General features: G+C 41.8%; 1 protein-coding gene across 3 annotated transcripts in view; it reads left to right on the forward strand.

The window, feature by feature from the left end:
- Nucleotides 1-12966, forward strand: part of LOC103064172 (trafficking kinesin-binding protein 1-like) — a 47383-nt gene that overhangs the window by 23877 nt on the left and 10540 nt on the right. For all 3 annotated transcript variants that reach the window (XM_088143445.1, XM_088143444.1, XM_007443578.4), the window contains 9 exons: nt 3214-3290; nt 3622-3738; nt 4692-4792; nt 6159-6267; nt 7560-7638; nt 9060-9190; nt 10677-10751; nt 11620-11754; nt 12842-12912. In XM_088143445.1, coding sequence (XP_087999571.1) covers nt 3214-3290; nt 3622-3738; nt 4692-4792; nt 6159-6267; nt 7560-7638; nt 9060-9190; nt 10677-10751; nt 11620-11754; nt 12842-12912 — 895 coding nt within the window. The remainder of the gene's footprint in view (nt 1-3213; nt 3291-3621; nt 3739-4691; nt 4793-6158; nt 6268-7559; nt 7639-9059; nt 9191-10676; nt 10752-11619; nt 11755-12841; nt 12913-12966) is intronic.

Here is a 12966-nt window from a genome sequence, read left to right on the forward strand (position 1 = left end):
ATTATGGTTCAGTTGGATGCTCACTAGCCATATACATCCCCTATGGAGCGAGGGGGAGGTCTATTGACATGCAAGCTGGAGGACTGTCACGGTGTCTCTGTATAACAGGGTTGTGCCAGTCAGCACACAAGCAGAAAGGGAAGAAGGATTAGGTGGCTTGTTAGAACTGCAAGTGGATGGAATAGGACAGGATGTTCTGTTGACCTCTAGGACTGGGAATCATAACCACTTTGCTGTGACTTGGCTCTGCATTGCATAACATTCACCTCCAGGAACCACATAATAAGATTTAATGTCATAATTGATCTATTAATCTACTTACTACTCATCAGATAAGTAGTGATGGGAATTTTTTATTTTGCTGTATTTGTAAACTGCCCCTATCAATTAAGCATCTGGGCAGTGAACAGCAAAGCAAAATGGAAACAATAATAAATACGAACAACAGTGCAATGCCATCCAGGATGAATGCCTACAAGTGAGCTGAATGAACATTGGAATACTACAGTTTTAACTGCCTTGCAGAATGCAAGGAGAGAAAGGACAGAAATTGCCTCCAGAAGGAAGGGAGTCTCAGAGCATGGGAGCTACAATGAGTAAGGTTTGCTACTCAGCCCACCCTCCATACAATTCTCACAGGGAAGGGAGTCTTCACAGGCCATCTCTAGCAGTGCAGACCAGTGTTTCTCAACTTTAGCAACTTTAAGATGTGTGGACATCAACTCCCAGAATTCCCCTAGCCAGAATGGGGGAATTCCATGGCTGGGAGACTATGGTTGGGGGAGTTCTGGGAACTGAAGCCCATACATCTTATAGCTGTTGAGGTTGAGAAACACTGGTTTAGACTGTATGGGGACACTGAGTTCTGGTAAGGCCATGTCTTATGTGACCCAGTGCTGTGCCATAACAGGCTTATTTAGCCTTTAAGAGGTAGAATTAGGTCTGCAGATAATAAGCAATCCTTGCTAATCTATTAACCAGCCCTAGCTTTGGCTATGGGAAAGGGAGATCTTATTTAGGGTAATAGCTAAATCCCATGAGTTTTGGCTCTGTGATATTCCCCAGCTGTAGTGTGTTCTATGTGAAAACTGAAAAGAGGTTTCAGATAATTTTTTTCCAGAATCTCAGTGGAACACTTGAAAGGGTAAAAGGCCACATGACAGTCTTAGCAAATTCTACTTGAAAAAATTGGAGAATTAGACAAACTTTTACAGCCTAGTCTGGTGGCAGTGGTTGTTGTTTATTGCTTTAAAAAAAAGCTGAAGTAAACTGAAAAGTTAGAGATTCTTAGATTGTTGCTTATGTTCAATCCATAACATCTCCAGTTATTGCTGGGAAAGACTTCTGTTTGGAGAAATCTTGCCAATCTATGCCATTAATATTAAGTGAGGTGGACCAAAAGTCTGATTCTTAAGTTGTGCTTACCACAAGTCAGAGATAGATTTGCAAATCAGCAAAGTAACTATGGCTTGTTCTGCCAATTCTTGGTTTGTTTTCTCTATTTCTTCTGCCAATATCTGGAAGAAATATGGAGAATGCAAAAGCATATCAGTATTTTCGGTTTGGAACTATATATAAAATGATAAGCCATTTTACAAGGAGACAGGATTTGCAAACCATGTTTTCAAATTGTGGATTGAGGCTGAAAATATTTCTTTCTTGGGGTGGACTCATATATCAAATTGTCACTATGGCTTAGTGTGAATTTATAAAAGCTTCCTAATATTGCTAGCTTCCAAATAAAGTTTATATATAAAACTAATAAAAATGACTAAAATGTATATATCTTTCCATATGTAGGACCTTTCAGAAGGTCTAGTTTATGAATGAGAATTCGTGCTGAGATTTCAACTAGCTATAAACTGAATATTATTTTAAAAATTGGGTTGAATTTGGAAAGTTGTGATATGGGTGTTAGGCTCCTTCAGCATTTTAGAAACCATCAGGGTGGTAGCTGTTGCTTTTGATAATGTTGAAATGTTGGTTGATTGTGCCTGTACCTCATTAAATTACCTTGTTTACAAAGAGCCAAATTACAAAGAGCCAAATCTGTTTCTGAGTTAAGGAGCTTTGGACACCCTGCTGGGGGAGGGGGGGGGAGAGATAAATTATGAACATTTAATTGACCCTGACATCTGTCCTTGGAGGATAAATGGGACAAGGATGATGGCATGGTGTAGCTTTCTGTCCCCCCCTCCCCCCAATGTCTTTCTCAATTCTGTCTTACTCTGGTTGTGTTTTTCCTTTCCTTCTTTTCCAGCTTGAGGCAAGGTGTCTTTTGCTCGGTCTGAAATGCTTGCTCAGCAGAATAAAGCAAAATTTATCTTTGCCAGGAATTAAATTTAATTAATTAAATTAAATTAAATTCAGTGAGTCTCACAGTAAACTTTTTTTTACCTAGCACTAGAAACTCCATGGAATATTTTCTTAAGCTGTTAAAATATTGTTAATATTGGATGCCAAGTACTAATGGTTGAATTGAATTAATGTTCTACTTAGATGGCACTGCAAAGATGCAAACACAATTTTACAAGTTATGTTGAAAGCCCCTCAGAATTTCTCATCTGTAAAATCTGGGTTCAAGTCCATTTAGTGTGGGTCATCCTGGGTTCAGCATTGTACTCATTGTATTTTTTCAATGAAACATAATTGGCTACGTTAACATAACACACTAAGCCATAATCCATGGTTTAACAAATTACAGTGGCTGGTTTCATGCAGCAAAGGGAGCCAGACCAACAAACCACATTAGGATTTAATGTGATGTCTAAATTGACCCATGCGACCACAGAGCTAAAGCAGACTTTTTCGCACTTTTTCAGAGCTTGGAACCTGTTAGTTAAATATGATCAAGAGGCAAAGCTCTAGTGATAGAAAATTGGCTGTGATTATTTTCCCCTTAGTTTCTTGTGGAACCCTGTGGCTTTCCAGACCACAGTTTGAAAATAAACGCTGAGCTGCAGCGGGCGTTGAACTTAGCATTTTAAGAATCTCTATTTTTTTTTGTTTTCTTTAGTACTGTTTTTAAACAAATATTTACCTATTATGATATAGATATAAAATATGCTAAGCGCCTATTGAAATCCCAGTTGATTAATTTACTGTATACAATGCGGATGAATACAATGTTCTTATATGTACATGACACAGTTGCAATTTGCTTCATATCAATGGAATATTTATTCAACTCTTTTTCTCTTTGTTTTTCCATAGTACTTTGCTCTGAGCGAGTTGGCAGGATCACCAAGACATACCATGATATAGATGCAGTTACCACCCTGCTGGAAGAGGTATCTTTCACCAGTTGTTCTTTCAGAATCTTGAGTCAAAACATTGTGCAGCATGCTAGAGGTGGCACCAAACTCAAGGCTGTTTTGGGCTTTCTTAACAGCTGATCCTTGTGGCTGTTGATTATGGAATGGGCAGGAAAAATTCCACAAGGAGGGGCTTGGTTTAGGGTGGATGTGGAAGACACAAAGAGGAGAAGAAACCAATTACGGAATGGCAATCATTGAAGGATCCATGTTGTTGAGATGGTGATTATGGTAGAAACCAAAGCAGGTAGTATGTGTGATGAGATGGAAACCTGCCATGTGAATCTCTGCTTCCCTGTCCTCACAGAAGGAGCATGATCTGGAGTTAGCAGCCCGTATTGGGCAGTCATTACTCAAGCAAAACCGGAGCTTGTCTGAACGCAATGAGCTCTTGGAGGAGCAGCTAGAATTAGCAAAAGAGGAGGTAAGGAAGAAGTATTTTCTGCATGTGCTGTTGAACACAGAAGAAACAAATAAGGATTGGGGAATGGTAGACTGAATTCTTTTTTTTAAAAAAGAGACATTTGGAGAGCCAAGTCAGGGGTTATTTGAAGCTGATTCAGATTCTGAGGTATCCAGAGTAGCTGAATGATAGTCTAAGGTTTTATAGGCCTCTGTCTTGTTGTTTATCCTCATTCCACTGTTTCTCCCAGAGTTTTGGGCAGCCTATTGAGTTCTTCCCTGTCTCAAATTATTTTTACAATAGCTTGTGTACAGTTTAAGGCAGGGTTCCTCAAACTTGGCAACTTTAAGATCTGTGGACTTCAACTCCCAGAATTCCCCAGCCAGCATGGTTGGCTGGGGAATTCTGGGAGTTGAAGTCCACACATATTCAAGTTGCCAAGGTTGAGGAACCTTGGTTTAAGGTGAGAAAGCAGCTGGCTAAAGTCACAGTCAGTGAGGATTTGAATTTGGGTCTTCAGGTTCCTAGTCCAATATTCAAAACTAGTCATTTCCAACCTGTTGGTCGCCCAATGTGCTGGCTAGAAATTCTGGGAATTGGAGTTCCAGCACATTTGAGGTGCACCACTTTGGGGAAAGCAGGATTATATGGCGTAGTGCTTCAGGTGTTGGACTGGCACTGAGGAGACCCATCCTCATCCACAGAAGCTCCTTGAGTGAGTTTGGTCCATTCACTCTCTCTCAGTCCAACCTGCCTTACAGGGGTGGTGTTGTGTGAAACATGGGAAGAGGGAGGGCTGTGTGTACTTGTATTCCTGAACAAAAGATGGACTATAGATCTAACAAACGAATGTATGGCATGTTCAGAAGCAGCACAGGATATGCCTTCCACAGGAGTGTGCTGAAGTATACTTTTCCCTGTGGTTGAGTAAATAAAAATATTTATCTGAACTTTTTGTTGCTTCCCCCTCCAAGATAGCTCAGCTGAGACATGAAGTATCAATGCGGGATGATCTTCTCCATCTGTTTACCAACAGCACTGAAGACAGTGAACCAACTTCCATCATTTCTACCCCGTGAGTATTTAGGCAGGGGGGTAGGATACCTCCTCCCTCCACCACCCTCCCCCCCCCAAACCCAAGCCAGTTGGACTTGATAGCCCATCATCCTGCCAGGTTTTCTAAAGATCAGAGCTAACTGATCATATCCCTGAGAAATCTCAGTGAGAACTGGTGGGTGGGAGGGAGGAGATGGGACATACAGTAGCTTTCCAGCTCATTTAGGATATCAGGGGGTATCCTAAATGAATAACTGAATAATTATTGAATAATTGAATAATAATGTTGAATAATTCTCAGGGAAGATAAGGGGGGGAAGATGCCACATAAAGCACAAGGGGATAAAAATATTTCCCTTAATAGTAAGTTAGTCTATTGTAACCATAGGTTACATAGTTACATAGGTTACCTAGTTTAGTTTATTGTTGTAACTGCAGGTCATCACATATAATGTACCACAAAATACAATAAAATAACTCTAAAATTGTAAAGTATAGTAATAAAAACAGTGTCAGATGTAAAACAAATTACAGCAAGATAAAGCCAAAGCTACAGCTAAGAACTTAAGTATTTCTAAGTTTAAATGGCAGCAGAGCAAAAGTAGCACCTCGGTTCCTGACAGTTGCGAACATGCCTGCTTGCCTTAATAGGAGGAAACCTGTATTATTGGAATGCTTTGAGTGTTTCACAACGCACAAGGCAGATTTCACCAACCTTATTCCCTTTAGGTGTGTGTTGTCATTCCCTGCTAGCTGGCTGCAAATGAAGAGAGTATTGTATCACATACTTTTTTCCCTCCCCCCTGAGAATTCTTGACTGGGTTGTGAGGTTTCCCAGACCACAACAGTTAATTGGAACTGAAATGAAATATTGCACCATTGCAACCAAGTGTCAGAATTTAAATGTAAATGTACATTTTGCATGGTGATTTAAGCAAGTGGAGGGTGGGGAAAGGTTGCCCAAGTATCTCTTCCCACCTCCGCTCTCCTTGTCTCTCTCCGGGGATTAAGCAGGTTACTGCAATGGGTTAAGCAGCCATTCTAACCATCTGAGACAGAACTTGTCAACATTGTCAACTTCTCACTCAGCCATAATGTGGTTTATTTGTCATGGTCTGTGAACCCAAACATTATGCTATAAATCCATGATGCATGCATGAATCAAGCTACTATGGTCTATTTACTACATCATCTTTAAAACAAACCTTGTATCAGCTAGTCCCTGACTAGCAATGGCTCTCCAACCTTTTGGGCAGGTGGCTTTCTAGCTCTGTGAAGAGATGCTGGTGACTAAATCTTGGACTTTCTGCATGCAAAGCTCTGTGACACTGCCGTGGCTCCACCTCCATCCTACTCTGCTCATTGTTCCACCTTTTCTCCAATAGGCTGCGAAGGAATGAATCTGCCCTCTCTTTGCAGCAGTGTTTCCAGTATGATGTACTCCAGCAGAAGCTTAAAGGGCTGGAGGAGGAGAACCAGAAACTGCGTACTGAAGTGAGACTCAGCTGCCTTATATTGTTTGTGTGTGTGCACATGATCATCATGCATAGGTGTGTGGGGCTAGATGTAGCCCCATTGCATGAAGAAAAATGATTGGGGAGGGTTGCAAAGAGAGAATTAACAGCATTATTAGCCAGGTGTTCTATAATGCAGGATCAGGAGTTTGCTACATACTATAAGGTGGCCTGTTTCCTTCTAGTGTAGCTTTTTAAATAGCTATTATAGTTCTCTTGCGTAAAAGAAACTGACTTGTATGGACTTGAAAATAAATTAGATGTGCTTCCATATGGCTGGATCCCAGCAGCAGCAGTGTAAAATTGAACTGCAGAGTTTTTGCTGCCTTAGAATGCACAGATACTTTTATTAGAACCAACCAAAATGCCACTGAAAAGTGTGCAAGCTTTCAGTTCACTCGAATTCTCTTATGAGAGGCAGATTTCTGGAAAATTCAGTCTTGTACATTCTGATTACATATGCAGTGCCACAAAGTCCTTACATCTTCCCCAAATCTGGGACACAGGCCTTCAATCTAATCTAGGCCTAGGATCTAGTCCTATAATTTGGGGAATTCTTCCAAAAGTATTTGCACCAGCCTCCTATTTACCATCAATTACAGTATCAAAATTTTGTAGGGCTTTTACCTTAGACAGGCTAGATGCACTGCCCTCAGCAGTCCTCTTTGGACACTGTAAGAATATCGCAGTGCACCAGCCCGATGTCCATGTAAGGGTGGGTCAGTAGAGCCTTTGAGCCATCTGGTCCTCTGCTGTCGCCTTTACAGGGACTCCGGGATGACTCTCATCTGCCCCAATTGGAAGACATTTCCAGGCAGAGAGCACAACTTCTATTTGTCGCTCCTCTTATCTGATAAGGACCCAAGTTTCTCTTCCAGGTCGCCCTGTTTTTGCCTCTATATGTGCTATTCATCTTTATATTCTTTATTATTATTATTGATTAGCCATTAGGCCATATCAAACCATGTCTTACTTGAAGATTCTAATTCTCACTTCCTTACTTGTATTTTATGTTATTTTATTCTATCATTATTGCACATTTATCCTGGTACTTTTATATTTCATTCTTATTCCTTGTTATATATCTTAGTTTACTACCTGTAAATTGACGCATATGTATATTTATATTTGCTTACTTTTTAGGTTTTTATAGCACTGTTTTTTGGCCTTATGGCTGTAATAAAGGGATTGGATTGGATTGGATTGGATTGGATTTTCCCCAGATGTTGTACCAATAGTCTCAAATAGTAAACTTCTGTCTTTCTACCTCAGGCTACCAGCATTGCCACGGAAACGTATCAGTATGAGGAGCAGGAGCAGAAGCTGATGCTTGACTGCGTGGATCAATTTTGTAGGTTTTTTTTCCTGGAGAGGTGAAGGGTGATATTGGGGGAAAAATGGGGATAATCTCTCAACAGCTTTAAAGTGCTTCAGGTTCTGGTGTAAAGGACACAAGACAAGATTGATTATGACTGATTTTATGTTCTACCTATCTCCTGAGACTCAGCAGTACTTTGAAATGAAAGAGTGATTTCATTTCACTTTCAAATGCTCCCAATTGATTAATTCTACTATGCTTTCCTATCCTGTTTGCCTGTGGCTGCCCTGCCAAGGGATTTGAAGACTTGGCTCTGCCATCTGGTCTGGGGCGGGGAGGGAGGATGTCAGAAACGGGGTTGGCTAGCCCCTTAGCGGCCTGGTGTGGCCTCTATTGGCCTCTTGGATCTTTTAATCTTTTTTATCTCTGTAAGTGTGGTGGGTTTTTTATAACTTTTAATCATGTGTTTATGATTTTAATTTGATGTAAGCCGCCCAGAGTCCCCCATTGTGGGGAGATGGGTGGGGACAAGTTTACTAAATAAATAAATTATATTAATCCAATATGTTTGGAGGGAATTGGCTTGGGGAAAGTTGACATAGGCCAATCCATGAACAGTTTCTTCCATGTCTGATGTCAATAACAGTAAAATTATCTATTACTATATCTCTCTACTGATTTATTTATTTGTTTATGCATGCCAGTGCAAACATATATGCCTCACCAGGTGGTAATACCTAGCTGATCTTGCTGGACTCAGGAACTAAGCAGGGTTGGGCTTAGGCCCTAATTAGGATTCACATGGGATAATTCCAGGAAATACCAGAGCTGTCACCTAAACTAAGAAGCTAAAAGGCATCTTGGAACAAGGCAGTGAAAATCCACTTCTGTGGCCAAGAAAATGCATTGTTGTATCCATGTAGTCACCCAGAATTAATTTCAGCTTAAGGGCATCTTTACTTTTACCAGTAGACATAGATATAATGTCTACTGTAGTAGGAGCCTACAGTGACAAAGGTAGAAAATAAGAATGAACCTGTATTATATAATTATTAGTTTAATCCCATTGTCTGAATTTAACTGTGGCTACATTGGAGCCAACTTTACATGCATAATAAAAAGGTTTCAATTTCAGCAGGAATGCCAATTGCCTCCTGTGAATTTGAAGCATTTTTTTCCCAGCGTAATGATACCTTATAATCCTACGCATGTATAGCATGGAGTTAAGCATCAGGCAAGTGACAGTGAGCTCAATCTGTGTATTCTCCTGACAGTCTGGATGCTTGAAAGTGTGGTGGGGCTAGAACAAACAGCACAGGGCCGACGGAAATAAATTTGATCCACCGCTATGCAATGCGGAACATTGCTGAATACTTCAGGAGCTGCTCTTGGTGTTGCAGGCGGCTCCATGCGGCTCTGTATTTCGAGTAATAATATTCTATCTCCTCTCTCAGCTGATGCCAGCCGGGAAGTTGCCCTGGTTTCTGAGGAGCTGGCTCGCAAGACAGAGGATACAATCCGGCAACAGGAGGAAATAAGCCAACTTCTAGCACAGATTGTAGATCTGCAGCAGAAATGCCGTGTGGTAAGCAGAGGAACTGAACAATTTTGGCCGGCTTTCTTCTTTATTTGATTGATTGACTGATTGATTCGATTTATATAGCCCCCCATCCCAAATACAAGACTCTGGGCAGCTTATCTCAATTAGAAATAAAACTGCAAAGAAAATGCAATATAAAAACATATCAAACCATATAATAAACATAACAAACGGTATAAAAACTATATAACATATTGAGCAGCAGAGGTATAAAAACAGCAACGTTCAACATAGTCACTGCACAAGCTGTGCTGGACACCCAGATCCCCAAGCCCGGGGACACAGCCACGTCTTTAAGGTGTTATGAAAGCCAGTAGGGCCAGGGCCAGGGCCAACCTGATCTCTGGGGGGATGACATGCTAAGGGATGGGTGCTGTGACAGAAGAGGCTCTCCGTCCAAGTCCTGCCAGATGGCACTCCCTAGCAAACAGGATCCAGAGTATCTGCCAGAGTCATTAGCCCACTTCAGTTTTCCTGTGTCAGTAGCGGTTCAAGTTAGTCAGGCGGCATATAGACTTAATTAATAATAATAATCATTCAGGAAGAGATGGGTCAAGTTTTATGGGTTGTAGTGGAACACTTGCAGTATATGCTACCCTTTGCAGTCCTGAAGCCTAGATTCAGGATAATGATCTAGCACCATCAGCACAGAGGAAACACCCAGGCTCAGGGTAGACAAGGAAGCAAGTCCGAAATGTCTTGAGAAGTCTGTAAATTCCTTAGAAAGGAAGAAGGAGGCTCTTTTTGCCTTTTTTCCCCCCACTTCAAAAATCTATAGCAAGAAGGCAAAGTCCCCTGTGTGTACATGTGCAAAATAAGCTTATGTTCAGACTCACACATTTCCTTTTGTATTCCTCGTGTTAGCTTTTATTCTTCCTCAGTAAAACTATTCAACACGTATTAAGTTAGCACTGGGCTAGTAAAATAGCATTACTTTTGGTTTACCCCAATGAATTTCTGTAGCAGAGCTAGGAAGCTGATGCCAGATTTGGGGTTCAGTTGCCGTCAGCCCAGCCAGCTAATGGCGAGGGACTGTGGAATGTGTAGTCAAAAACATCTGGAGGCCCCATCCCACTTATCCCTAGACAACTAAAAGATACCTTCCAGTTTAAGCTGCTTTTATAATATCTGATGTACAATTTTCAACTAGACTAATCTCTTAGCAGCTTTGGGCTAATACGATTGTTAATAAGACTTGAGACCCATTGTTCTTAGGGAGGCATGTGTCCTGCCTGGCCACCTTGCCTATTTTTTGGAATTCATCAATGCTTTGAGAGCAAATCATGCATTTTGAAGTTATTATTCTGTAAATACTTTTGTGTGCATGGATTTTTTTGGGGGGGGGATTTGAGCAATTTATTACATCAAATGATTCAACTGAAAAAACGCATACCCCTAGCAGCATAAACCAGGCCAAGGGTGCTGGGAATAATCTTGGTGATGGTTTTTGTCTCCTTCCTTTCTCCCCCAGTATGGTTCTGAAATGGAGCAATTGCAGCAGCAGCTCACGGCGGCCAGAGAGACCCAACGGCAGCTACGCAGAGAGGTGTGTCCCTTAAGCAGCCAAGGGGGGAGAGGCGGCAGCTGCGTTTACCCAGGGCAACAGGGGTGGCAGGAAGCTCTGTGCTTCCCATCGATTAACCCACGTGGCTTTACGGGAATCTCTCAGGGTTTTCTGTACAAAGAGTGCAGCATTTGATGGGGGGCGGTCAGAGAGTAGAGTTGGCCATTGGGTGATGTTTGGGGGCCACACTTTTAGAAATAGGCAGTGCCAGGACAAAGCAGGCAGTTGGGGCCAAACCGAAGTATGATTTAATTTCATATAATTAAAATGACGTTAAATTCATTAACATGTGCAAACCCTGCATATATTTTTCCCCTTCTGCCACACCAGAAGTTACATCTATCCTATTTAAATTGGGGTAAAAATTGACTGGCAACTTCTGAAGGAAGAAAGTCAGCCTACACAAATGTACATCCAAGTGCCACAGAAGTGTACATACACAAAACAAACTATTCTGATAGTAATTGTTTACAAAATATACCAAGACGTCTTGGTTAGATATCTCGTTTATGCAGTACCCTGGTTTTCAGGTTCCTCTGAAAAGCAGAAAAAAATCATTGAACCAAGTTGTCTCCAGGAGAGACCCATCCCATAGCAAAAATGTCAGGAAATCATTGGTTACTCAGGTGACAGCTGGAAAGGATGACTCGAGTTTAATCACCTGCCTTACATCAGCTCAGTGGACAAGCAGCTTTCATTTGCTGCATGATTGTAGCTTGCAAAACCATTTAAAACAGCTCCGTGGCGGAGACCCTTGTTTTTAGTTAGTGTCTCCTCTTACGCGCTTGACTCGGCCCCACTGGACAAGATGGTCCTGACTTTTTTCTTCTATTCTGCGGTGCCGTTTCAGCTCCAGGACTTGCAGGAGAAATACACAGAATGTGAAGCAATGTTGCGTGAAGCTCAGGAGGACATTAAAAACCTCCGCAACCGCAGTCTGCCCAACAGCACCATCCACCACAGTTCCCCCACCTTCTTACCCCTGGTAAGGATATATAATGCATATATATATGGGGTGAGAGGGAATGAATAGATCAGTGTTGTCCAAACTTGGCCACTTTAAGATGAGTGGACTTCAACTCCCAGAATTCCCCAGCCAGCATGGCTGGCTGGGGAATTCTGGGAGTTGAAGTCCACTCATCTTAAAGTGGCCAAGTTTGGACAACACTGGAATAGGTAGGTAGGTAGGTAGGATGGGAGAAACCATTCTGGAGTGGAGGAACTATGGAGCAATAGAAGCAACAGATGATGGCGACAAGGAGTTTTATTTTCTCTGTCCCACTGCTCAATATAATGGAGAGCCAGTTTGGGGTAGGGGTTAAAGCACCAGACTAGAAACCAGGAGACCATGAGTTCTACTCTGGCCTTGGGCACAAAGCCAGCTGGGTAATCTTGGACCGGTCACACCCTCTCAGCCCTAGGAAGGAGGCAATGGCAGACCACTTCTGAAATCTTGCCAAGAAGACTGCAAGGCCTTGTCCAGGTGGTTGCCAGGAGTCAACACTGACTTGAAGGCACAAAAAACCAAACCAGACCTGCTCAATATATCTTTTAGGGAAGGGTAACCTCTAGTCTTTACAGAGGAGGGAACATGGGGGGAAAAGCACATCTAAGAATGTGATTAGAGTTTAATTTTGTCCAAGACTGAATCCCTGGAACTTGCTTTACAATGAGCTTTGGTCTTTGGATGCAGGTGTTAGAGAAATAGCATTTCTGAGTAATGACCAGGAGAGCAGTCGGTGACTCAGTTTCCACATCACACTGAGTCATGATTTCTTCAATTGTGGTTTAATGAATAAATGGTGGTTGATTGGGGACACAGAATGCTATGCCATAAACTATGGTTTGCAGAACTGGATTAACGCATGCTAAATTTAAACAAGCAAACGTATTATGGCTTGTGTTGATGTGTCTCTCTGGTGAGCGTTTAGGAGAACATCATTGGTCTGCTCTCTATTCTCACTTGAGGGAGCTCAACAGGAACAGAAGAAGGGAACCTTTAGGAACTTCCTGAGTCTACTACTTTTTGCTACCAGAAGAAAAGTCTGCCCATGGTTACTTTTTTGTTACAGGATTCCTTGGCTGCAGAGATCAAGGGCACAATGAGAAAAGGGATGGACAGCTGTGGGTCATCTGAATACAAGTGAGTGGAGTACAAGGTAACATTCACAGGGTAGCAAGAGGCCTGGATTTTAAA

Source organism: Python bivittatus, unplaced genomic scaffold, assembly GCF_059951505.1.
Source record: "Python bivittatus isolate LINGU-HERP-01145 unplaced genomic scaffold, Pbiv_v1 ctg000410_np1212, whole genome shotgun sequence".
NCBI lineage: Eukaryota > Metazoa > Chordata > Lepidosauria > Squamata > Pythonidae > Python > Python bivittatus.